The sequence below is a fragment of the Chanos chanos genome, chromosome 10 (genome assembly GCF_902362185.1).
Source record: "Chanos chanos chromosome 10, fChaCha1.1, whole genome shotgun sequence".
NCBI classification, from domain to species: domain Eukaryota; kingdom Metazoa; phylum Chordata; class Actinopteri; order Gonorynchiformes; family Chanidae; genus Chanos; species Chanos chanos.
In genome coordinates, this window is record NC_044504.1 from 14,353,210 (window position 1) to 14,378,940 (window position 25,731).

General features: G+C 38.7%; 2 protein-coding genes across 4 annotated transcripts; both read left to right on the forward strand.

Moving 5' to 3' along the window:
* Positions 1-474: 474 nt before the first annotated feature.
* slc39a9 (solute carrier family 39 member 9) lies at positions 475-7,260 on the forward strand. 3 transcript variants are annotated; one of them, XM_030786351.1, is made up of 7 exons: positions 475-1,307; positions 1,823-1,931; positions 2,436-2,633; positions 3,709-3,777; positions 3,999-4,084; positions 4,805-4,939; positions 6,637-7,260. In XM_030786351.1, the coding sequence occupies exons 1-7, from the start codon at positions 1,212-1,214 to the stop codon at positions 6,865-6,867; spliced, it is 924 nt and encodes a 307-aa protein (XP_030642211.1). In that variant the 5' UTR covers positions 475-1,211; the 3' UTR covers positions 6,868-7,260. The 3 variants fall into 3 exon arrangements, with proteins under 3 accessions (XP_030642211.1, XP_030642212.1, XP_030642213.1); XM_030786352.1 differs by lacking the exon at positions 3,709-3,777; XM_030786353.1 differs by lacking the exon at positions 2,436-2,633.
* A 5,140-nt stretch (positions 7,261-12,400) lies between these two features.
* Positions 12,401-22,791, forward strand: plekhd1 (pleckstrin homology domain containing, family D (with coiled-coil domains) member 1). The gene is made up of 13 exons (XM_030787375.1): positions 12,401-12,552; positions 13,830-13,923; positions 14,457-14,546; positions 14,675-14,751; positions 15,170-15,261; positions 15,466-15,518; positions 15,803-15,897; positions 16,023-16,116; positions 16,969-17,171; positions 20,773-20,905; positions 21,665-21,809; positions 22,279-22,422; positions 22,646-22,791. Exons 1-13 carry the CDS (start codon positions 12,401-12,403, stop codon positions 22,789-22,791), a joined length of 1,518 nt encoding a protein of 505 aa, XP_030643235.1.
* Positions 22,792-25,731: the final 2,940 nt, after the last annotated feature.

Genomic DNA, 25,731 nt, shown 5'->3' on the forward strand with positions numbered 1-25,731 from the left:
AACGCTATATTGCCACCCAGTGTTTATTTGGTGCACAGCAGCACTGGTTCGTTCTCTTGCACAATGGACTGAAGTCAGGTCCAAGTCAGACCAAACTGTAAGTCTATAAAAGGCCTGCGATTGTGTCATCATAATTGATGTTTACTTTTCTTTCCTTCTTTCTTTCTTTCTTTCTTGCAGAAGCCGCGGCGTCAGCAGCAGTGTTGTTATTGTTGTTGTTGTTGTTAGACGTAGTGCAAATACTGTTGACTCAAAGAAATACAGTAAACTTTATAAGTGCTACTTTAGAGGAAGAGGAAAATTATGAAAGACATATGGAGAAAGCTATGGAGGGCTTTTCCGAGAGATCGTGCAAGCTTTTGTTTTGAAAGCGAGAGAGAGAGAGAGAGAGAGAGAGAATGTTTACCCGGAAAGACTTCCCATCATAGGTTGCCAACGTCATACAGGTAGCTGGCTAGCAGTGTTTACCAACGAGCAGTGATGCAGGTAGCTAGCTGTATATAAGAAGACTTCTTAGATCTTGTAACGATGAAAGCCATAATGCGGTCGGTGGGCATCTGGCGAACTGCTTAGTACGTTAGAACGTCTCCGTTATAGTTCAAAATTATGAAACTGTAACGGCAAATGTACTATTAGGTAGCTAATGCTAATTCATTTTTGAGAGTGAACATCGATAGCTTGGTTGACGTGAGCTAACTATTTAAGCTAGCTGTAGTTAGCTTATGGGTCTGTAGATTTTGCCTCCGTGGTAAGGGACCAGATAGTTATTGCTCAGTGGGCGTGAATTTCTAACTTTACACATTAAGGATTCTCGATATATCATCAAGCGGAACCTATTCTATTCTATTCTATTCTGTTTGACAAACCGAACGATTCCTGGTCATCGTTTGTTTATCTCTGGTTGTCCACGTATATCAGTAGCTAAACGCCTCATTAATAGGGAACATAGTGAAACGTGATTAGTGTCGATTTTGTTTGGTGCACAGTTAGCAACCAAGGTAAATTCTGCAGATGCTGAGCCAGTGCTTTTGGACAGACACAGAGGAAGACCTGCCTAACTCTGAAAATTTCCTAACAATATTTTTTGTGAAATTTAGCCGCATTTAGTTAGCCCAGGGTGGCATACCTAAACGACTACTTGACTTAGGACCAAGTCCTGTGGTAACACAATTACCAACTGTAACTTAGCAAGGAAACTCAGCAGTTAAATCATGGACGATTTCAGCTCGATTAGCCTGCTTTCTCTGGCTATGCTAGTGGGATGCTACATTGCTGGAACAATTCCACTAGCTGTAAACTTCTCAGAGGTGAGATTTGATATTGCTTTTTGCATATTTTCATATTCTTGTAGTTTTATCTTGGACCCGTGGTCAATTATAATAGCCCTGACCTAGTCAGCATAATATTGACAAAGTTTGCACTTTAATAGTGCGCTGTATAGGCAACATTCCAATAGACCTTTACACATAGCTAGCTGTCATTATTCTGCGCTTAGTTTCACTATGTTCAGAAAACTTCTCTACAAGAACGCGGCAAACGTGGTAAACGCTGTTCGCTGTCAGTCATCCATTAAACGTAACGCACAAGGTTCATTTTGCTTTGATAAATACTTCAAATGTGGTATAGTCGCTCACAGAAAAGGTTAAAGTCCACTTGACAGTACTAACTGATTTAATTGGGCCTCCCATGAGTTTTGGTAGAAGGGTCTTGTTCAAAGTAGACAAAATAAATGCAGTTTAATCTTTCGAAGTTACCTGCTTATATGTATTAGCCAGCTCAAGTTTTCTGTGTTTGTTTAAAATTTGTCTCATCTGCCTCACAGGAGAAGCTGAAATTGGTGACGGTGTTGGGAGCGGGTCTGTTGTGTGGGACTGCATTGGCTGTCATTATTCCAGAGGGTGTCCATGCACTCTATGATGAAGTGCTGGAGGGTGGGTATGAAGGCCTGGGCACAAATGTGTTAAGTGTAGTGCAGTGTAACTTGAGTCTTGGTAGGACTGTTGGTGGAAGACTTAAAGAAATGAATCTGTGTCTCTGAGGTGTTTCAAAGCATCCAATAATTTAACATGATGTACATTAATATGTTCATGATTAACATTAGTATGTAAAGTAAAATTTTGACCTACTGCAGTTATCCTGGAGTTCCTTTTTCTGAGTAGACAGGCTTTTAGTGTAATCTCACCACATCTTGTCTATGTGGCATGAATGTAATTTCCGGGTTTTTGTTTTTTTTTGTTTGTTTGGTTGTTTTTTATTGTAATGAAGTAAAACATTGTTTGAGTCACTTTTTCAGGCCCTTATCTAGATAATACTATAGACATGTATGTAGAATGTAGGTTAACACACTAGTAGTGAAAAGTATAAACTAATATTAGACAGCCCTGACTAGGCGTTTGTCTCAGATCTACAGTCTGATATTATTTTTGCTTCTGTAGGTGGACACCATGCCCATCGCCTCTCTGAGGGAGCTGTATCAGAGCAAAAAGTGGCAGAGGGAGTGGCTGGCCCCAGTGGAGAACATGTCCACAGTCATGAGCAGCTTCATGCCTACATCGGTGTCTCCCTGGTATTAGGTTTTGTCTTCATGCTGCTAGTGGACCAGATTGGCAGTTCCCACATGCACAACAGCGACGGTTAGTCTGGAAGCCTTTATTTTTCATGCTCATCACAGCTTACAGTCATATGCTCTCTAGAAGAGCCAAAGAAATCAATGAAGTTATCTACAGGTGTGGAAATGCTGTTTCAATCTATGAGGCCGGTTTAATTCATGTGCTGTATGTACAGTCATGCGCTGCCTAACGACGTTTCGGTCCACGGCGGACTGCATATGTGACAGTGGTCCCATACGATTATAACGGAGATGAAAAATCCCCATCCCCAAGTGACGTCGTAGCTGTCGTAATGTCGTAGCGCAATGCATTACTTACGTGTTTGTGGTGATGCTGCCGTAAACAAACCTACTGCGCTGCCAGTCGTTTAAAAGCATAGCACATACAATTATGTACAGTACGTAATACGTGATAATGATAAAAATAACCATGTTACTGGTTTACGCGTCTACTATACTGTACTTTTTATCATTATTTTAGTGTACTCTTTCTACTTATAAAGAAAAAGTTTACTGTAAAGCAGTATGCCGTGTTACACCGGCGCAGCCTCATGCATCTCATGTTTACCGTGTCTCTGTACAGGTTTGTAGCATAGAGGCAATGGGCTATACCATATAGTCTAGGTGTGTTGTAGGCTATACCATCTAGGTTTGTGTAAGTACACTCTATGATGTTTGCACAGCAATGAAATTGCCCAGCGACGCATTTCTCAGAACGTATCCCTGTCGTTAAGCGACGCAAGACTGTATTGAGATGCATAGTGTGTGGATCTACATAGCCATTCGACTATAACTTAAGCAGATATTTTTCTGATTGGTCAGCACCCAGTGGCATACATTTAGTTAGACTGATCAATTAATTCACCTTAAGTCACATCTAGTTACAGTTTATTCAGTAACTACACTATCATATTTTCTGACAGTATGTTAAGTGTAGCTATCAGCCTGCTTAGATCTTATCATGTATTCATTAAAACTTTTTTTTTTTTTAAATGAACAATGAGTGGAACATAGCATAAATCATGTGAACATATTGAGCTAATGCTTTGTCTGGCTGTTAGATAGAGGACTATGATCAAACTTGTGTTCTTGATGTCTAGATCCAGAGGCGGCGAGGGCTGCCAGCTCAAAAGTCACCACCACGCTCGGTCTGGTCGTCCATGCCGCAGGTAAAGAGGCGGGATGGGAGAGAAAATAAAAACATTGTTCTAACTCAAGTGTTTCATTTATGTTAATTTGAGTAATTAGATAGTTTAACATGCTTAAGAAAAAAAAAAATCAGAACCAGGACTCTGATTGTATAGTATTCTATAAATAGACAAACTGAGGTTCTGCATTTGTATACAAATCTATGAATTTTGGCTCACCCTTCAAAACTGTGTGTCTTTAGCTGATGGTGTGGCACTTGGGGCAGCAGCATCTACCTCTCAGACCAGCGTCCAGCTCATTGTTTTTGTCGCTATTATGCTTCACAAGGTACTAACTGTCCCTCTCACTTTACCACAAGACTGCGGCCAAAACTTCACATACTCTCAGTAAAATGGTACTCTTAATAAATCAGAAGTTTCCTTAGAAAGCATACCTAGGTAAAATAAAGTCCACCAATGTGAAACTGAATATAGATCATATTAATTAAGACTCTGTTTTCTGATTTGATGTTCTGTTGAAAATGTCCTATTCACTCACTGAGTTTTGGCAGTGGCACACCGACAGAAGCGCTGAGTAAACTGAGCTGACAAAACGTGTGTTAATTTTAGCTTGAACATATAACGTGCTACTGATTGTCATTATTGTCATGTTGGAGAGTTTTAGTCTTGTAACCAATCCTATTGGCAAACCTTTGTTGATTGTTTTCATCATGAATTTCATTTACAGAGCCAATCTAAACTGAGCCTGGAACCATGGAAATTTTCTCTGTATTTTAGTCTTAATGTAGCAGGAATTAACTTTTTGTCAATACAATCTATCCAGAGCTTAACATTTGTTCCCAACCACCATTTGGTTAACAGTGAACATAAAATCTTTTGCAAAGTGTCTGAACAAAGCATTGGTGAATACTAGTATTTGTGTACAGATCATTTAAGGTTGCTGTGCCTAAGTATTCTTCAAAGTTCTCAAACATAACACTTTCCAGTTTGATTAAGATGTAACTGGTAATCTTCTTCACTGGTTCAAATCTTCCCTTCTGCTGTGCAGGCTCCCGCTGCCTTTGGATTGGTGTCTTTCCTCATGCATGCTGGGTTGGAGAGGAATCGCATTCGAAAACACCTGCTGGTCTTTGCCTTGGCTGCTCCAGTCCTAGCTATGCTAACATTCTTAGGCCTCAGTCAGGTACATGCCCCACAAACACGCACTCCTCCCTTCAATACAGATGTGTAGAATAGCTGAGTAGTTCCCGCACATATGTCACCCACCATTCTGAAGAGTTGACTGAAGGTCAAACACACTGACCTGCATTTTCTACACAGCCTTTCCCATAGGGGAAAATTAGAGAGTCCATTTTTCATGAAAGTTAATTGAATTTGTTTGATTAATGGGATGCAGAGTAATGCAAACAGTGTTTTGGCATTTTCGATAAGTTACCTCACTTCTCTCTTTAAATAACTGTCATTTATTTTGTTAATTAAATAGTATTAATCTGGAAATTGAAAAATACTGCACTGGGAATTACATTTCAGCCAGTGAGATATTGGGCAGAGTTAGCTGGGAGGTTTTTGGTCTAGTTTCACTCCTCCTTGGATGTACCCTGAATTGCCAGTCTTCATAGTCCTCCCTTTCCTTTACAGACAGGAGTTCATCTGCTTTATGTCCATTTACGTAGGAATCCAAAACCACTTTACATGTTCATATCTTGTGTTTTACCTTTGGTTTCTGTCACTGATTATCCTTACTTTACAGGTAGCCATTTTATCTTAATGTTTCTCTCTCTCCCTCTCTCTCTCTTTTTTTTTTTTTTGAAATGATAGTAGCAAAAGTTTGCAGAGCATGGGAAAACTTGGAAATTGCAGTGATTTCCATCCTATATTTGAGTTAAACTTCTGTGGAAGTTACATTGCTCAGTGTTTTGGTCAAAGACCATTCTCATGGCTAAAACTTTACAGCTTTAAAACATTGCAAAGTATAACGACAGAATAAATTGTCTTTGACAGTTATACTCATTCTACAGTGAGATGATAGAGGGAGATGATAATCGTATTCTTTCTGTACTGTGGATTAAAGTTTAAAGACTCTGCTTTCTGTAAGGATGCCCCCTCACTTACCACCCTCAACAACTGCACACTGGTCTTTGGTGTGGAAAGAAAGCCAGTACATTCATATTTCACAGCAAGCTCAAGATGGTACCTTGAATACAGATATACAAAATATAGTCAGTATCTGTGATTTGTGTGGCATTTCGAGTCTGATTTTTTCTTCCCATTAGCCTACATAGTACAGTATTTCCCTTAGATTCAGAAGAGAACACTCGGTGAAAAGTAGTCCTTTTGTACTGTTGAGAAGGTGAATGCTGGGTTGCAGGAAGGCAGAGGAATAATGTCAGGAGACATTAGTATGATGAAATATGATAGCAAGGATAGAGAGAGGCCTTTTGAATTCAGAGTAACTTAGCTAATGGTGAGAACATGGCGTTTGATGAAAAGAGGAAATTAGAGTGTGGTGAAATATGTAGACAGCATACACGATCACATTAATGGAGCATGTTCATAGTTGTTTTTTTTTGTTTTGTTTTTTTACCCCCTTTGCCTTTGCCTACTCTGAACCTGTCACTGCCAGATCTTAATTAGCTTTCAAAATGCAGTTTTCATTTCTGATTAGTACGTCAGTGATGATAACACCTCTCAGTAAAAGCATAACCAGCCTTCAGGTAACAACCTGGAATATTGTTTCTGAGTTGGCTTTCTTTTACTGATATTACCAGCCTTTTAATGGTACAATTTTTTTTTCAGTCATCAAAGTATGCCCCAAGTGATAACCAATTTTCTCTCCTATTTCAGCCATGTCACTGTGTCTGTTTTCTCTCACCCTTTCAGAGCAGTAAAGAGGCCCTTTCAGACGTCAATGCCACAGGAGTGGCCATGCTCTTCTCCGCTGGTACCTTCCTCTATGTGGCCACCGTGCACGTCCTGCCTGAGGTAGGAGGCACAGGTCACAGTCACTCAGCGGGAGGAGGTGGAGGGAAAGGACTGAGCAGGCTGGAGGTTGGAAGTCTTGTGCTAGGCTGCCTCATCCCACTGGTGCTGTCCATCGGCCATCACCACTAGACGTCTCAAAGGCATTCAGAGCAAGCGCATAGAACCATTTTGGAGAGGAGCAGTTTATCGCACCGATGGCTAAACACACACCTCAGTTGTCGTAGGTTTGAATCAGGTCTAAATTGTTTGTATGTTTAGGGGGTCTGGGACAGGGTTGGAGCTGAACTGACTAATGAAGTAACATGGAATGGATCGATTTAGAGAGGTAAGGGGCGGGGACTCTTGCATTGTCTCCACCCCCTTCCCCACAGCATCGGCCTGCCTTTCCTTGGAATGAGGACATGGTTCATGAATGAGTGAATGCTACAGTCTGTTCTTTTCATTTTTTTTTCTTCTTTTTTTTATTTAATTTCTTTTTTTTTTTTTTTTTGGCACAGGATTCGTGCCTTCACTCATGTGAGGATGTTTAGATATACATGCAGTTTTAAAAATGACACTTCTTTGTGTCTGTCCAACATGGTTATCTGTGAACTCAACCCTGTTCCTTTTCAGGCCTTTGAAAAGAGGGGGAGGTGTACAGAGGAATGTGAAAGCCTTCAGTGGTTTAGCAGTCCCGTGAACTTTCCATTAAAACATAGTACAATCATGAAGAGATTCGTATAAAGTTGGTTTTTTTTTTTAGTCTGGTCTAAATATTTCTTCAGTCCACCGTTTTTTGTTTTTTTTTTTAAATAACATTTTGAACACGGGCTCAAACCTCACATATATCCACATGCACATAAGACTTCATCACTAAAACAAAAAAAACTTTAACATTTTTTAAATGCCACAGTTTTTGTTGATGTACAATCCAAAAGCAGACTCAGCTGTTCTCTTCTCAACACTAGACGGAGGCAGAAACCGAACACAATGATGACATAACTCTCCTTCAATCACTGTCTCTGAATCACAGTTGTCCATCCTCTGTCCTCTCCTCTAAACATGCCTATTGCCAAAAATGATTTTTATTTCCTCTGATATGTGGAATAAAGTTTCTTTAGAACTTTTAAAATGTTTATTTTTTAGCAGGAAGGTTTTGTGATGAGTATAGAGTCAACAAGAATGAGATATTGTTCTGATTTCGGGGACCATTTGAATTGGTTTGCCGAATGTGGAAAGTTTTGTAGTGTGTAAGGTGGTGTATTCTGGTTTTGATTAGATGACATATCTAGCATATCACAGAAAAAAAGGGACAATGTTATATTTCTTGACCAGAATTTCAGAACTCAAGTTTCAGATACTTAGTGTTTAGTATTGATAAAGTCCTCAGTGTGTGCCAGCAATACATCCAATACTCTCAGATATGATTTATTTTGGTTTTTTTTGTTTATTTTATTTTATTTTATTTTATTTTATTGATTACTTTTGGATGGGAGTCAGAAAGACTTCTTCATTGTGTTAGGTGCCTGGGTAAATTATGTAGGATGTCTGTGGTGGCAGAACAAATGTTTTAAGTTGTCACTGATGTGTGACAGGGCAATGTGGGCTATAACAAGGCCAAAGCTGACCATTTTAGTGTCACTTGGCCATGTGGCACAGACAGCTTAGGCTCATTTAATTTTATGCTAACTAGCTGTTTCCATTTTAAATGCTTGAATAGAAGGACGTTTTAGCTCACTTTCCAGGGGCAGGGTTTGGTGTATTTGGTGTGATTTACTGACTAAAAACAGGAAAATGTTTGTCTCTGTATTTTATACAAAAGATTTTTTTTTCTTTCCCACGGTCTAATTCTCTCAATAGAAGACCAGCCTCATTGGCAGAGACTGTGAGGTCTAATGTATTCTTTTACTTCGAGTAGAATATTGTATACTGTAAATGCTGTAATCCACTGGACAATTGGAGTCAAGGGGTGGAAATTGTAATTAATACCTTATAAATCCCAGTGATAGTAAAACATTACAGAGAGGAGAATGATAACATCTGATTCTAATAAGAATTTAATAACCCCTTTGACATTTAGTGGATCATATTCCTCAAAACTGACCCATTAATGCTGGTCAGTTTATAGTGTTAGAACAGAAATTAGTCTGTGACCTGAATGCAAACAACTGAATTCTCTGAGGGGGAGGAAAAAAAAGTTAAAGTGTTCCTGTAATGGTCTAAAAAAGGGGGGGGTTGGGGGGGTGTCAAAATAAACTAAGACTGGTCATACATAATCTTGACCAGGGAGGCCAGTTGGCTTTATATTGCTGAGCTGCAAGCCAGGAAAATGTTTGTGTATTTCCATGGCATTGTGACCATTTGAATCCAAATCTTTGTCTTGAATTACACATAGTCTTAGTGAACAGTTTGTGCTTTTAGGCCCCTTACTCTGAGTGAGGCCGTGGGGCATAAACAGCAATGGAAGTGAATGACATAGTTACAGTCTCCGCCTCAGTACGGTACCTGAAGTGTGAAACAAGAGCTGGAGGAGGGAAAAATGCAGGGGTTGGGTGAATACTTCTCTGCCGATCTTAAGCTGTAGATAATCTCTATTTTTTAAGATTTTATGATGGAAAATGACAAAGCATTGTTGTAAAGGGAAAGACATACTGGTAGTGGAATCAGCTCAGTGGATCAGCCCAGTGGACATTTTCTTAACATGGATCTGGACTGGATGAGTCAAACCAGACTTGTTCCTACACACCTAACCAGTCATTTTCAGATCACTGTTCAGATAACAGAAAGACAGTGGGGGGAGAGGAGTGCTGACCCTGGACGTGGTGACGGCTTTTTTTTTTTTTTTTTTGAAGTATTCAGATGGACCTGTACGGTGACATGGTTAAGAGACTGGTAGTGGGGGCAGGGCATGGTGACATCAGATGCCCAAACCTCTGGGAATTTCCATATGATCATTCCACAGGATGAGTCTGCCTTATTTTTTTCTTGATTGTGCAATTTGGAGGGAAAAAAGTCACAAAAATTCTGTATTCAGTCTGAATGAAATAAAGTTGTTGTATTTTTTTTTTTTTAACTTATTATTCCTGGTATTCTTGGGGGGGGGGGGGGGGGCGGGGGCGGTAGTCTGAGAACTGGAGAAAATGTGAACTGTTGTCTGAATATTTCAAAGAAAACTCACCTATGTTAAAAGCACATGTCTGAAATGAACGTCACATTCATTCAAAATATCAGCTTTAGAGAACAAACACTGTAGTAGAGCCCAGCCAATACAGGATTTTCAAGACCGATACCGCTTTCGATATTTGAGGATTTAAAAAACCGATAATGCTATATTGGCCAGTATTGCTTTTTTTTTTTTTTTTTTTTTCTCCAGAGACCCATAACATAAACAAAGATTTACCCTAACATTCGTTATGTGTAGTTGTTTAAGAGTCTTCACCAAAATAATGAGAATGAGCCATAATGCAATTTAAAGATAAACTTGTTTATTGTCATAAATAGTACTTTTAACAGTTTTGATAAATAAAAGTGAAATGTATAAAAGTACAAGAAAAAAAAAATATATATATATATATGTGTGTGTGTGTGTGTGTGTATATATATATATATATAAATTAAACTTTTAGTTCTGTCCAATGCCAATGCAAGTTACGAGAAACCATTTTTCAACCACCATTTGACGCCATCTAAAACATGCTATCTTAGACTGCAGTAAACTGATAGTGACCTAGAGTAAACACTGCTGTTGAATGTGAATGCATCTAATGCTACATGACTGTCTGCAACGAGGACCTGCGACTTTGGGATTTCATGCTACACATATGAAGGATAAGCTAGATAACTTTGTTTGGCTACCAATTGGTGCCATGTTAGATACTTGTTCAGCTCACGTTTATTTGCGTGTCCCCTCTGATTTAATAATTTCCAATGCACAGACTGTAACTACAGACATACGAGTCACAGATATATTTACCATTGCTTCATTTAGGCAGAATAAGATCAACGCTATTGTTTAGCCGCGCATTAACGTTAGCAGTCTTTCACTGATAAATGTCGCATTAGCTAGCTTTGTGGGTAACCTCATTTAGCAATGACTGGCATTATAAGCTGCTATAAGCGATGCTGCCAGACAATTTTTAGAACAGACGAGGGAGAAATGATAGGACCATTGTTTGTTTACTCGCTAGAACTACTGCACTGTTTAATAAATAAACCTAGAATCAAGTTTGTCGACAGCTTAGCCTACACCACTCAAACACTCAAATTTACGTAATTTTGATGTTTGACTAACGGCTTTCACATTACTGCAGCAAAACCAGGCATGGCTGATACGAGTGTTGGCAAGCTTACTTGGTCTAAGAGGAGAAGTGATGGGGAATGTTTATTATTATTTGAGTAACATATTTCACGTGACAATTATCAACTTACCATGAACACAGATGATCTCCGTCGTGGGCAACTCTGCTGGACTGTGCTTCGGTCAGCCGATTGTTGCCATTTGTTGTGTTGGCACGTGTGTTGCCAACAGTGGAGTTGCAGTGTGCCCTGTAGAGGACAAACTACACAACGACAACATTCATAACATCTTCTGTCTGTCTGTTTCTTTTTTAATTGACATTTATACGCCTTTATAAACGCCGATACCGATTTATCGGCAAAGAACTCATATCGGCCGGTAATATCGGCTCAGCGATATATCGGTCAGGCTCTACACTGTAGTCACTTGAGCAGCTACGTGTACAAAATCAGACAACCCATATAATTCAAGCTACAAATATTAAACACATATTAATAAACTGACCAAGAAAACACATGACAAATCAACACTTTGGCATCGGTGTTATGAATGAATGCTGTTAGTGATCAATACCGTCTCTCCATAGTGATAGACACACAGACACACGTTCAGTAATCATGCTGACGAGTAGTGATCCACAATCCCTGGCCACACTCCTGTTGTGTTATTCAACAGAAATCCACAGAGTTGGAGGCATACTTATGTGTTTAAAAGACTTAATCCTTCTTCCATCACCAGCCATGCTCATAAACATACACTTCATCTTAAAAATAAACAGTTTGTATGCTTGGAAAGTTGTAAACAAGGATGTACTGTGCCTGTCATCCTTTATGTAGGTATTGTGGAAAAGCAACTAGACAGCATATATCAGTTTCTGACACAATCTCTGTAAAGTAGATTAATGCAGTGTGCGCTGGTGATATTGCTCTTTTATGGAAGTGAACATGCTTAAGACTACCCTGTATCCCATGTGTCAGTGCTTATAGCTGTTGCAGTAACATTTGCAAGTGCTTTAATCTATGTAACTCGGATATATGACCTACATTGACCTTCTCTCAGATTTAAAAACTCAATCCGAAAGCTGCTCTCCACCCCCACAGCTCTCTCTCTCTCTCTCTCTCTCTTCCTCTCTCTTCCTCTCTTCATCCCTCCCATTCCATTACTAGCCCTGTTTTTAGTTTCTCGTAGTTCACTGCCAGCTGACGTTGTTATCGACAAACCCATCATTCCACCTCGCTGAATTATTGGAAGGTTTGCATGTTTCTTTTTTTTTTTTTTTTTCACCAGTCCTGTTATTTGTATGGATGTGAATGTGCACTGCTATTTTTAACTTAATTGATATTTGCACCAGGACAAGCCTCTACGCCCCTCCCGTGAAAGTTAGCCATGTTCTCATCGTCCAAGCCTTCCTTATTCTCTCCCTGGAGCTCCATGGAACAGGCAGACACAGACGGACTGGACATCAGCACCAAGGTGCAGCTACATGGGGTGCTATGGAAGAGACCTTTCGGACGGCCCTCGGCCAAGTGGTCACGGAGGTACTGTAAGGCACTCACTCTCCTCAGAACAAGGTTGGCTTGCAAATGGCTAAAGCACTTGGTTAGATATACTTGCTAAAGTTAAAATAATATATATTTCCAAGCTTAATTGGGCTGTTTTACTCTGTTAGATCTTGCTGATTTGTGTTGTGGTGCAGTGGGGTGTAACAGCATGTTTATTTATTTATTTTGATGTTTTAGAGTCATTTGGTTCACCTTGTTGTTTTACATCTTTCTGACAGTGTATGCCTTGACTGCAGTTTATGACCTGATTTAAAAGTACAACTGAATCACTGAAAACTAAGCCTGCTCACGGTACACACGGAATTTGTTTAGACAATCATTAAACAAATGTGCTGCAGATAAACAATGAGCACTTTTTTTTTTTTTTTCCAAATGGTGCAGGTTTTTCTTTTTTCCCTCTATATGTTAGTATGATTTTGACAGCTTTGAGGAACAACTCATTACAGAAGTAACTGATCCAGAACACTTTTGATATTTCATTTGATTAAATCAGCAAAAATCCATAAGAGTATTCTGTGGTCATACTGCTGGGAAATTGGGTGCATATTTAAAGTGCATTGCCAATAGAAGACCTCGAGGATATATCAATTCCCCATGCCTGTTTAAAAGGCTAGGGCTTGTTTCCAGGAATCCAGCTTGTTTCCCTGGATGACTGTTGGTAAGGTCATAGAATCACTGAAAATATTTTTCTGAATGATACACTGAGGAAACATTTTAGTTGTTTTGTTCTGGAGCAAGAGGGATTCTGTGAATGTTTGTCTGTGTATTACTATGTATTAAATGTCACCGACTGATATAAAATACAACTATACATATATTTTCATATAAAATAATTTGGATTACTCAGTGAAATAGAGTAATAATTAACAATTTAATATGTAAACAAATTAATATCTCAGTAAAGTTAAATGCTTAGCTGTACTTGACACTTCAATATCAATATCAATATCACTCTTATAACTACTTTCTTTTAGTACTGTTAAACTTGTCAATTGCACTATTGATCGTATTAATGGCAGCCATGGGTCAGTTCTAAATTTAGATCAGTTAAATCAATTTTTCTATCCTTCATATAAATGTATATTAATACATTTATTGTATTAATTCATTTATGGAGTCACTGGGAAATATATGTGCCAGTGAAGTCAATGAGTACAAAATATAAGATTTAGAGTAAGAACAAAAGCATGTACATCTCTGGATTTCAATTTGTCCAGTACATTGTCTCAAGTTTGACTATGTCTTCATCTCAGATTTTTCATCATCAAAGACAGCTTCTTGCTCTATTATGCTGAAAATGAGAAAAGAAACTTTGAAACCAACAGATATTTCAACATCCATCCCAAGGTAAGCAGATATCATCATTCAAAATCACATATCTGCATTTCAACATAACTACACAAATATGTGGTGTTCATGGATCTGAGCACCCTGTCTTTAATCCTCATAGTAGATTGTACAAGCCTCAAAAAGTCATTGCTATCTTCAGAAACATACTTACTTGGGGGTCACAGTGTGGGTATATATTTTGCATTTTATTGTCAAGGTAGTGCTTGCGGTTCCAGTTGGAGTGGAAAGTAAGAAGAGTGAATTGGTCTTGAATGAATGGTGTTTGTGGTGTTATGGATTTGGAAAGCAGCATTTAGCATGTGTGGAATGCCTACTCAGAGAACATACTGGTCAACTACAAAAGCTGTCTCATGGTTTTTACATGCCAAGTACATGTCTCGATGAATGACAGAAATGTCAGCTCTTCTGGATGTGACATGAACACCTCATGCATTATTAATCTCTCACCCTTTCTTTTTCCTCTTTCTCTCTGATTTGTTTTTTTTGTTTGTTTTTTGTTTTTTTTTTGGGGGGGGGGGTTGTTTTGTCAGGGTGTGATACCCTTAGGAGGATGTGTAGTGGAGCCAAAGGAAGACCAAGGCATGCCATTTGCCATAATTATCAACCACGAGGACTTCAGTGTAAGCTTTGTACTAGTGTTTACCAATAAAAGTACAAACTGCATAATCTCCTCCTTCAACACTAATTAAGAATAGACTGGAAAGTCATGGTAATGAGAATGATGGTGGTTCTTCATCTTTCTTGCTAGGGTAATATAGTCCTGGCAGCTGAGTCTGAGGCAGAACAGATCCAGTGGCTAGAGATGCTGCAGGAGTCTGGTAAAGTGTAAGTAGCTACAAAGGACATTTAGTCTACTGTTCATAGTTCAGAGTACAGTGACGCCTTCCACAAAGGAAAACATTCATTTAAGCCATCCTCTCAGGGGGCCCACACGACGCCTTTCTGCAAGTCGACCTCCTGTGGGTTCTCAGAGCAGTGCTTTTTCTGCTTGTCTCCCTTTTTTGGATGAATGATTGCCACATTGACTTTAATGTGAAACCTTAACCTGCTATGCATTGAAACTGAAAAAACATCATGGTGACATTATTTATGTGGATCTCGCAGCATGGTTGAGTCAGAAAATGTTTTTCATGTTTTTACAGGCTGTGATAATGATAACAGCTCTTATGTTCACATGGGCCTTGTAATATAAAGTTATTATTATAATTTAATTTTAAACTTTAGTTTCCTTTTGAACCTTTAGTACCTGGAAGAATGCCCAGCTAGGAGAGGCTATGATTGAGAGTTTGGAGGCCCAGGGACTACAGCTGGCCAAGGAGAAACAGGAATACCTGGGTAGGGCATATCAATATTAGGACATACAGGGAGGGGATTGAAACCATCCGGAAATCCAACTCAAACTACGTTTTACCCTTAACCATCTGAATTTTATGTTCCTCGCCATCACACCAACGTTCTATTGCATCAGGATAAAAATTTTGCTTCTATAAGCAATGTCATAGTTTCGGTTGTGATAGAACACTGATTATCTTTGTTTAGATAAACTCATGGAGGAGACAGAGGAGCTGAGCCTGCAGAGAGAACAAAAGGAGGTCAGTCATCCTGTTGTAGCTTTTAAAACAATGTTCTGGGCTGAATTATGTGTAAATGTATATATTATGTGTCCATTATTTGTACAGTTCGAAATATTGTCTAGGCCACCAGTGAGTACTACATTGATGCTTTCTGTGTAGACTACATGCATAACACAATGCAATTCCTCACGTGAATTAATACTGCTACATGTTTTTCATAGCACAGGTATTTTTGCATGAATGCTTGAGCGCATCCATGCTTGTGTGTCTTTGCATGTGCGTTCATGCATGGTTGTGTGCAGGAGTTGGAGCGGCTGAATCAGGTGTTAGAAGAGGAGAAACAGAAGTTTGAGGAGGTGGTGATGGAATTGAGGGCAGAGCAGGAGCAGATTAAACTGTGAGTGACATTACACAGTCCATATTTTTACCTCTGTCACTCTTCATTATGTTTAGAGTCATAATTTGTTCCTATGGTAACCTGGCAAGTAATGTGATTCCTTGTATTTCTCTCCACTTTGGCAGAGACTTAGATGGCACAGCACAGTCTCTGAAAGGGGTGGAGTCTGAGAAGGTGGAGCTTCACAGTCTCACCGTACTGCTGCAGAAATCACTAGAGGTACTGAGAACTACAGTTAAATAATGTTTTTGTTGCTGATATCCTTGTCTATAATGCCTTAAAATGATTAGTATCTACAAGGAGTTCATACACTGTTTATACAGCACAATCTGGGGTTATGTGTTTTGTTCAGAAGCACAGCCACAACCCTCCAGTCAGTTGACAATTATGTCACAACTAACTAGTCAGAATCACTCACTTTAAAACAAGACTGGATGTTACAATTAGGTGGACTGAATTTCTCCAGTTCCAGAGATGTATATCCCTCAACAGGGCTGGTTTGATGAGGTAAGGCTTGAAAAGTAGGAAACTTGATTTCATTAACATCTTTTGAGAAAATCACCTCTTGTACAGGATCCAGCAAGTTCAGGGTGTATAATGAACCAACAGTAAGCTTTCCATCTGACCTCAGTGAGTGAGGGTTTTAGATCCGGCGGTTCTGAGAAAACTAATTTGTAGCACATTAAAATGCTGTTTTTGCACCTCTCAGGTTACATAACGCTGTCGTGTGTGTGATGCAACACTTGTCGCAAACAGTCATAGTGCCTTGTAGCATTAATGCAGTGACGTCATATACATTGATTTAATTACATACTAGGGTCAAACAAACAAACAAACACATTTGCAAATAAGTATTTAAATACGTACATAAATACATAAATAAATAAGCCCAGCAAATGCTCCTTGAAAATGATCTATTACATTCCGTGCTTAGAATTTTGTACGTAAGAGGCTGTTTCATCCTTTAGATCGTAATGATTTAGGGAGAACTGAGACAAGATGTCAGGACTGCATTTTTGGAATTGTGCTGGTAAATTCCCTGTCCTCACAAGTCCTGCCTGCCTTATTTAGGAACTTTCTCAAGAGAAAAAGCGCACTCTGGATCTTCTCAGAGAGAGGGGTCTTGGAGAGATGGATTTAGAGGCCCAAAGCCAGGCAGCCTCCTTGGATCCCGAGAACCCAGATGGTCCAGAAGGTCAGCTCCAGGGTAACCTGCGGCACATTGAAGAGCAGATGAGAAATTTGCAGAGAGAAAAGGAGCAAGCAGAGGATAGGTGAGGAACTGCTTGACTCTCATCATTTCAAAGGTGGACTGATCCATTGTGCCCTGAATGAGATTAGCACTGTTAAGACTGCATGAGCAATGGTTTGAAGAGTGAAACAGACAACTTGAAGAGTTGAGGTTTTGTTTGTTGTTTTGTTTTGTTTTTTTCTGCCACACTTGAATATGTTCTGTCAAGTTCAGTATGTGCTGTACATTTTATCTACTGCAGCACCTAAAAGTAACAGCAGAGATCTCTCTGACTGTGTGTGTGTGTGTGTGTGTGTGAGTGTGTGTACTTACACACTCATCAGTCCCTTTTGTCACATCAAACACATCATACCAGAGATTTGTTTTGTACCCTAATTCAGTCCAGGTCAGGAATGTGAAGTAGTAGCATTTGAACAATGTCAGATTTAAAATCAGGCTATCAAAATGAACATTGGTGGTGCATAGCCTAGGACTGCATCAGTGCTAATGGGGTGCTGAGAGTAAAGTCCACTAAAGTGGAAATGCGCATTGATTCCAAAACAAGGCAGGTTATCGATCAGACTGCGCTGAATGAGATGTAGCATACTGAAAGTGACTAGAGGATATGAATGACCTCTGAGGCAGAGCAAATACAGAAGAACAGGTTTTTCTTGTTATCAACATCATGTGCCTGCTCTTCAGCTTATTATGAATATGCTTACTGGAGCTGATTCAGCATTGTCAACAGTTTGAGGAATACCTCATCAGACATTTATGAAATTCAAACATATTCCAAAATGATAACATGTGAGAATGCATCTTTTTGAGCTCTTATAAATAATATTTTAAAATGATTGCTTAGTTTTGCAATACAAATGCACTTCATCAAGAATAACTTCAGCCATAGTAATAACATCAATAATAACCACGGTTTAGTTTAGTTTTTATTTCATTTTCAGGTTTTCTGTACTGTGCTCAGCACCCAGGAGGTTAGTAATCCCAACCTTTGAGTGGATTTTATTCTAGTTTTTGCTGTGAGTTTAGTTCTATAAGGACTTCAGCATTTTTACTTGGAAATTCAGAACGCTGAATATTTTTTATCACACTGTTGCATGGAGAACTGGATTAATGTATCAAAGCCTATCGCTATAACTAAGATTGCAACAGATTTGACAAGTATCAGTTTGACTGATAGTCTCTCCCTACTGTCATCAGCAGGGAAAAGTGTCTCAGCATGATAGAATACAGAACATCACAGAATGTTGTCAAAGTCGATCAGAGTTATACCAGAGCTGTACACTTCGAAGACAGCCATTTAGTTTTTCAAAACTTTGTAAAAGCTGTGATGTGTGTTAATATGTGAAAATTTGAAAATATAGCGAAACCTGTCTCTTCACTGCTCCATACTAGTCATTTAAAGGACTAATTTCCTGCTTGTAATCATAACCATGGCACAGAAAACCCCTGAGCGAAAGATTGAAAATGACAACGTGGTTGTAACTGGTTGTGGGGGTCTTCACAGACACTCTTTATGTTCAGACGAAGCACTGTTTTTTTTGACATGTGAGATGACTGAATGAGATATGGGAGCAGAGACATCAAGTAAACATGCTTTGAGTGGAGAAGGGAGACCTGGGCCGAGCTGACCAGATGAGGAGTTAGAGATTTCAATCAGTGCTGTAAATGCTAAGGGAATCCAGCACTCATCAGAATCATTGAAAGTGAAGCTTACGAGAATGCACTTCCCATTGCCTGGAAGAATGATGTGGGAGGTAATAGATGGAGGAGAAATTAGGTTTGTGGATTTTGTTGATTTAGTAATGAAAAAAAGTGGAAAGTACTGAGCTGATCTATAAAGCAATGATAGAAGGTCAGAGGAACCTCTTTATTCTGGCAAGAAGATGTGGGGTTTCCAGCATCTCCACTTTAAATATAAGAAGACTTAGCAGCACTGTGGACATCCTTGATTTGATGGTCAGTGTAAGCTTTGGAACCAACCATCAGACTGGTTTTCATACTCAAGATGTTGTTCAGAGTTGTAGAGGAGTAAGTGGTTTGAAAAGTCTTGTTTTGAATGGCTCTTTGAAAAAGTATCGGAGTAAAGGGTAAGTATTTCATCATGATAGATAAGTGCAGTAGTGTTTATTAGGGTAAAGGCCAGGTCAGAATTAACTAAGGTATGTTGAAGGGTATGTGTGAGGATATGTTGCATGTTGTGTTGTGTGAGGAAGGAACAGTCATATACTATTTTTTTTTTGTGAAAGAACTGTTCTAGTCCACATATATTTAAAATCTGAAGTAGAATCACAGTAGGGCAAGTTAAAGTCTCCAACCAGCATCACGAAAAGAGACAGAGACCAGACAAAAATGCCAGTTCAGTATATTCATACAGAAATTTTGGAGATGGTTTTGTGTGCCAGATGGTAGGCACATGGAGAACTAGGGTACTGCTAAGAATATTTAACCAGTTATCCAAATGATCTGACACCATGGAAAAAAGCTTAATTCATTTATTCAGGCTGTTTCAAAAAACAATCAGGCCACCAGGCCCTTTCTCTTCAGTCAAGTGTTGTGACTAGAAAATTAATTTGTTTCATGCCCTTGGTACAAGAAAAACTCAATTTATCCAGTGATATTGATGTCACTGGATATGAGAGGGAAATGTCAGATTTTGTTAAAATGATGAATTCTTTGGGAGATTAATAATGATAATGGTGTTGGCAGATGATGACATTATGAAACATGGCAAAGTGAATTCTGGTCGCACAAAACCTCTAACAGTATCCGTTAAGCTCTGTGAAGCCACAAAATGTTGCTTAGAATAGTTTTTTTTGTTTTTTCACAAAGAGCACAACACTACAGGTAAACTACTGGAAACTACTACTGGAAAGTGCTGAAGATAAGTGATTTTTAAACAAAGTGATTAGAAGTTCAATGCTAATGCAAGGCTCTAAGTCTAATATTGGGATGCAGTTAGAATAGAAATCAATAGAAATCATACCAACACAAGAAAGATTGCAACACCACACTACATCAATTGTAGGACCAGCTCATATGAGTACAGTGACACTGTTAAACTTATTTAATCAAATTTTATTTTTCTTTTTTTTTTTTTTGTATCACATAATTGTGTAGTTATATATGACAACGTAAACATCGATAAGCTCTGTGTATGTTGATGGAAGCACAGTTTTAAGAACATTTAAAGTATTTTAAGCATTGCACCATTAAAACAGTTAAATGTTCATAAATTTTATAATTAAAAGGTTATGATCATGCAACAGGAATTATATGCATTAAATTTTATATTATTTTGAAAGCTAGGAAAGTACTCAAGACCACGCTTTGGTAAGGCACCGCATGAATCTGTTTGCTGATCTGTTGTTATAATTGGCTGTAGTTCTAGAAAGAGAATAGAAAGGGATACTGACAACGTGACCTCTTTCTTGTGACTTTTTGAGGATTTTCATTAAGAAGAAAGCTTTGCCTCAAGTGAGTATTAAAATGTATAAACATTTATATTCATGACTATAGTAGCATAGTAGCACAAGGGCACAGTCACAAAGTAAACCTGAATTATTGATAAGAATTGGAAGCTGTGACTCTGAGCTGTTGCTGAGTGTGCTCTCTGTCACCCCCTGCAGGCTAAAAGAGAACGAGCAGCGGGCCAGGGTGTTGCAGGAGGAGAGGGAGTTCTACTCTGCTCAAGCACAGGCTCTCCAGCAGTCCCTTACCCAGCTCACCGCTGACAAACAGCAGACTGAGGCTGAGCTGAAGGTCAGTACTCTGCAAGACACCGTTGAGAAAAAAACACGGTGGGGAAAGTCTCACACTTCATCATCTAGATCCTGGATGGATGGTTCTACGCCTGAAGGACCAAACTCTAGCAGGATTTTGTTTCCGTCCTAATCTAACACGCCTAAAGTTAACATTCTAAGGCTCCTCGGGAAATCTTGTAACTGAGTCCGTCTTTGCGGAGATGGAGCAAAAGACTGCTTTCGCAGCATTGATAAAAGGTCTGCCCACTCTAGACCATACTGAAGGATTGGTGTTAAACCATCCTGCAACACTCATGCATATATCACAGCTTGACCTGATTTGTTAAAAATTAATGTAGGTGTCAGAATACATGCTCACAGTGATGTTGTGTATGTTTCACGATATGAAACTGTCATTTGAAACTCCAAATCTCATAATTTGAGACTAGCATGTGAACTTTGCTCCTGATCTCATAAGAACAGCCCATTGTGGGAGCTCACATTACATTGAGAGTGCCATGCTTTGTCTTTCTCCAATACATATCTATCATTCCTGCTTTACTTCTTACTAATGCCAAATCAATAGAAATTCTATTTAAGTATCTCTCTCTTCCCCCTACACATTCTCACCTTCCTGTATTGCTCCTCACACTGGAACCCCTCCATCACGCCCTGACTATTTTCTCTATATCCCTATGCAATGCACACACTCGTCCCTCCCTCCTCCTTCTCCTCTTTTCTCCTCTCTGTACACTGCTCTGGACTAAATGTGGACCAGACTGAGATGGAGTCTCGGGTGGAACTGGAGCACAGGCTGAAACTGGCAGAGGAGGCCTTGAAAGACCTTGAGCAGGGTTTAAACTGTCTGGAACGTTCTCATGAAAGGGATGAGAGGATGCGAGGGGATGTCAGTCACCTTCGCAGTGAGTTCTTTTACAATACACCTAGGCCAGATGTGTAACAGATATGCGAGATGTTGCCCCACTGACCTGGAATTTTTAATCCTGTCGCTGTTTTACCCTCAAATCCGAGTGCACTGCATGAATGAAATTATGTCTACTCCTGACATTAACCAAATGCATTTTTAAATATTGTACTTGGAATGCAGTTGAATAGTACATGAGTGGTTTAAACACAAAAAGTAAGCACTCGGTTCTCTGTACTCATTTCTTGTGGTAAAACCCATTTTGTAGCTTGTTTAATTATAAGCCACAAAGCAATATGTTGATTGGAAGATTGTTAAAGAATGGCAATTTATTCTCAAACCCTTGCAAGAATTTTTTGTAATCGATCCATGGGGATATTCATTCCCTGGGATTGCAAAAGGCCAAACCCAAAAATAGATTTACAAAAACTACAGTTGCACTGAAATATATGAGTTTGTCTCTATAGAGTTCTTCGAAGAATGTATCTGTGCTGCAGAGATAGAGGCCAAGTTGCCTGCTATTATGAAGAACGCTGTGTACCTACACAAAGCCGCCGCCCGTCGCATCAAGAGCTGTCGTGTGCAGAGGAGGGTATCCAGACACCACTGGTGTGAGTGTATCAGACACAATTCTACACACCAACACACATACTCTGACTCACACACTCAATATGCAAACTCAAGATGAATAAAATGGAAATGCACACAACTACGCTTACACTTTGACAGATATCTTTCAAGGACTGCTTTAGTTTACATCCAGTTACATCAAATTATTTCACTCCGAACTCAGCCCAACATTTTTTTTCTCTCTCTCTTTCCTTCATCCTGCAGTGAAGCACTCACAGTCATTTGTCCACTCAGCTGGTGCAGGTGCTAGTTTGGAGGATTTAAAAGAGACAGCCCGACGCCTGACCTCTGACTCATGCTTCAGGCAGAAAGTCTTCAAGATCATCGCTAGCCCAGATACATCCCAGTGACCAGATTGAGTTGGAGAAAAAAGGGGATTTACAGAAGAGCTGGAAAAAAAAACCTTCTGTATTACCCTCATACCATCCTGCCCAATTCTGTCACTTGTGTTTTCAGACGTTGTCCATGAGGGCTGACTCATGATGACTCATACTTTGTCTTTTGCAGTTGTTAGGTTTAAAGCAAACAAAGCTCATCTTGCATCAGCTCTTACAGTCCACTTGCCTCTGTTGTTTCTTCCTAAACATTTTAATTTTTGGATATAAATCTGTTTGTAGAAATCATTAACTAGGTTAGTCATATTTTGCATCCTGCAACTGATGGAGTGCAGAACCAAGATAGCATGTCTAGTAATAATAAAGGTTTTGGACCCCAGTTTAAGGAACCCATTGAAATTGTATGTTTTTGCAACTGTAAATTAGATTTTTGATGTGCCATTTCATTTAATGAGAACTTTCTTATCCAATAATGTGATGCCATGATGTCAAAATAAGTAGTTAATAAATATTGTAGGTTAACCACCACTGGCTCTTCTTTGGTTTTGAACAATTTATGTATACGAAAGTGTAAAATCATTTGTAATAGCATTAAAAGTACGAGATCGCTTACATTTTACTCTGGAGAATTTTAAAACATCCATCAAATTCACTATTTGAAGGGAGTCATTAGAATGATAACAAAAGTACTGAAAGACAATAGGTAAGAAAAGGCAGACAAATAGTTACCCATGGAAAACTTAAGCATTTATTTCTCCTTTATTTGTATGTATACAGAATATATATATATATATATATATAAAAATGATTTTCATTCTTGATTCAATGGCATCATTCTCAGGCCTGCATGTCAATGTACCAGCTGTTCCAAATGCGGGAGCTACAGAGCTCTGCTACAAATTTAGACGTGTTATGACCTGATGTCTGAGTAGTAGAAACATATTTAAACAGTGCAAATGTGGTGCTGGGCCAAAAATATCATAACACTCAAAAATGACTCAACTTTGCTTGTCATGAGGATAACTCAGTAGAGACATAATGATGTTACAAGCAGTCTTAATCTCTTACATCAGTTCATGTTAATGTTGCATAAATCTGATAAAACCGTATAGGGAAGCATTACATCATATGTAATTGCCTATTTCTAAGACAGACTGTGGGTTTTGTATATATGTTCACACGCTTACACGTAACCCTTTAATCTTTTGTTTTTTAAAACCCTGTTTAGCTGAACTACGTCATCTACTTAGCAGTGAGTAATTCTTAATGGGTTTTGGAATGCATCTACTCTGGAGCAGAATATTGGATGATCTCGTGCCGGTAACAGCAGAAGACCAATTCATAGCATGGTATATACTATGGTATATTTTTCACCTAGCACCAGTATTTTGCATTCAACTGTAGAACCTATGACTAAAATGTGACAATGAAACCATCAAAATACACTCAAGAAGTAGTTAGGTTTCAACTGATGTTCAGGTGGTGTCTGGGACTGATATCAAGTGCTGTATTAAAACACTGCTTTCCTGTTCAACAAACATGGACTTAAAAGAACAGAAAAAATGTATGATTAGTTACTACAACAGAAAAGTAGAGATGAGAGAGCTGAATGCAAACAGAAATGTAGCTTTCCAATGACTTATGTGGGGTTGGCTCAGTTCAATCAGTGGATCGCTGTCTACATCATCTTCTCCAGTCCAACACCTGTGACACAGAAATTATTATTATTGTTAGTAGTAGTTGTATTAAGACAGTCCTCACAAATCCACAGGAACCTTTAATTCCATGTGGATTTGTTTATCATCATCTATTATGGCATACTAACCATGAAAAATGTCAAATTGTGAATGTTTTTAAAGTACACCATATATCCAACACAACATTCTCTTGGTACATGCATTTCCTGAATTGCTAATCTGTTATCATACAAATAAATAAGGATATCAGATTTTCTACATCAGAAAATGACAACTGTATTTGTCACTCGCTGTTGAGTAGGTTATTTTGTCAAAGTGCTACTTTTGTTTACACTGATTAGCCTCTTATTTCCCCACTTAATGCATAACCCCTGCAGTATGTCTTCAATCATCATGAGAAGTTTCAAGTTAACAGTTCAAGGTGACATGGAGTTAAACAATTAAACAGGAAGGAGAAAATATCAGGATTTGATTTGCCATCTTATCGATTATTTTTGACATAGAAGAACTCGTAACTGACTAAAAACTTACTGAAAGGAAGAAAAGAGATAATTCATCAATCAGATGTAGAGTTCATGAGATTTTAGAAGATTCTGACGTTCAAATATTCTAAAAATGCTGGACAATCGAAAGTGGTGGAAGGCACAGGTTGCAGAGCAGGGATGTCTAAAAGGTATTTGCTTAGACCATGAGGTACACAAAACACATTTCACAGATGAAATCACCTCTTGAACTAAGGAATGTGACAAGTTAAAGAAAACAGGTTGTATAGGGTATGGCTGCATCAAATAGCAGCAGACAGTACAGCACTAAAGGACACACCAGAAATTACAATCCTACTGCATCACCTTCTGTTGCTGACCCAGTTACAGCTGAGACCCTCTATAATCATGCCACGTTTCAAAATTTCTTACCAAATTGAGATATCTGGAGAAAACAAAAGGTAAAGAAAAAAAGCCTTAATAATAAGAATAGACTTCCTGTAGCTTGAATGCATGTACCACTAAAAATCCTATTTTAGTTAAGAATATTCCTTACACCTTGTACATACGCATTTATTTTAATGTACACATTTGCTGTAAAGCACTCATCTTCAACAAAAAATTGTAATCAAATCAAATTGATTTTCAGACATGGAATGCAATTCAAATCCAGAATAATATCAGTCTTCTCACAGACAGTAAAAGAATTCTATTGTGCATTCATCTTAAGTGATTTAACAGCCAACCTCTATGCAAAGGGATCGTGTGTTTCTGAT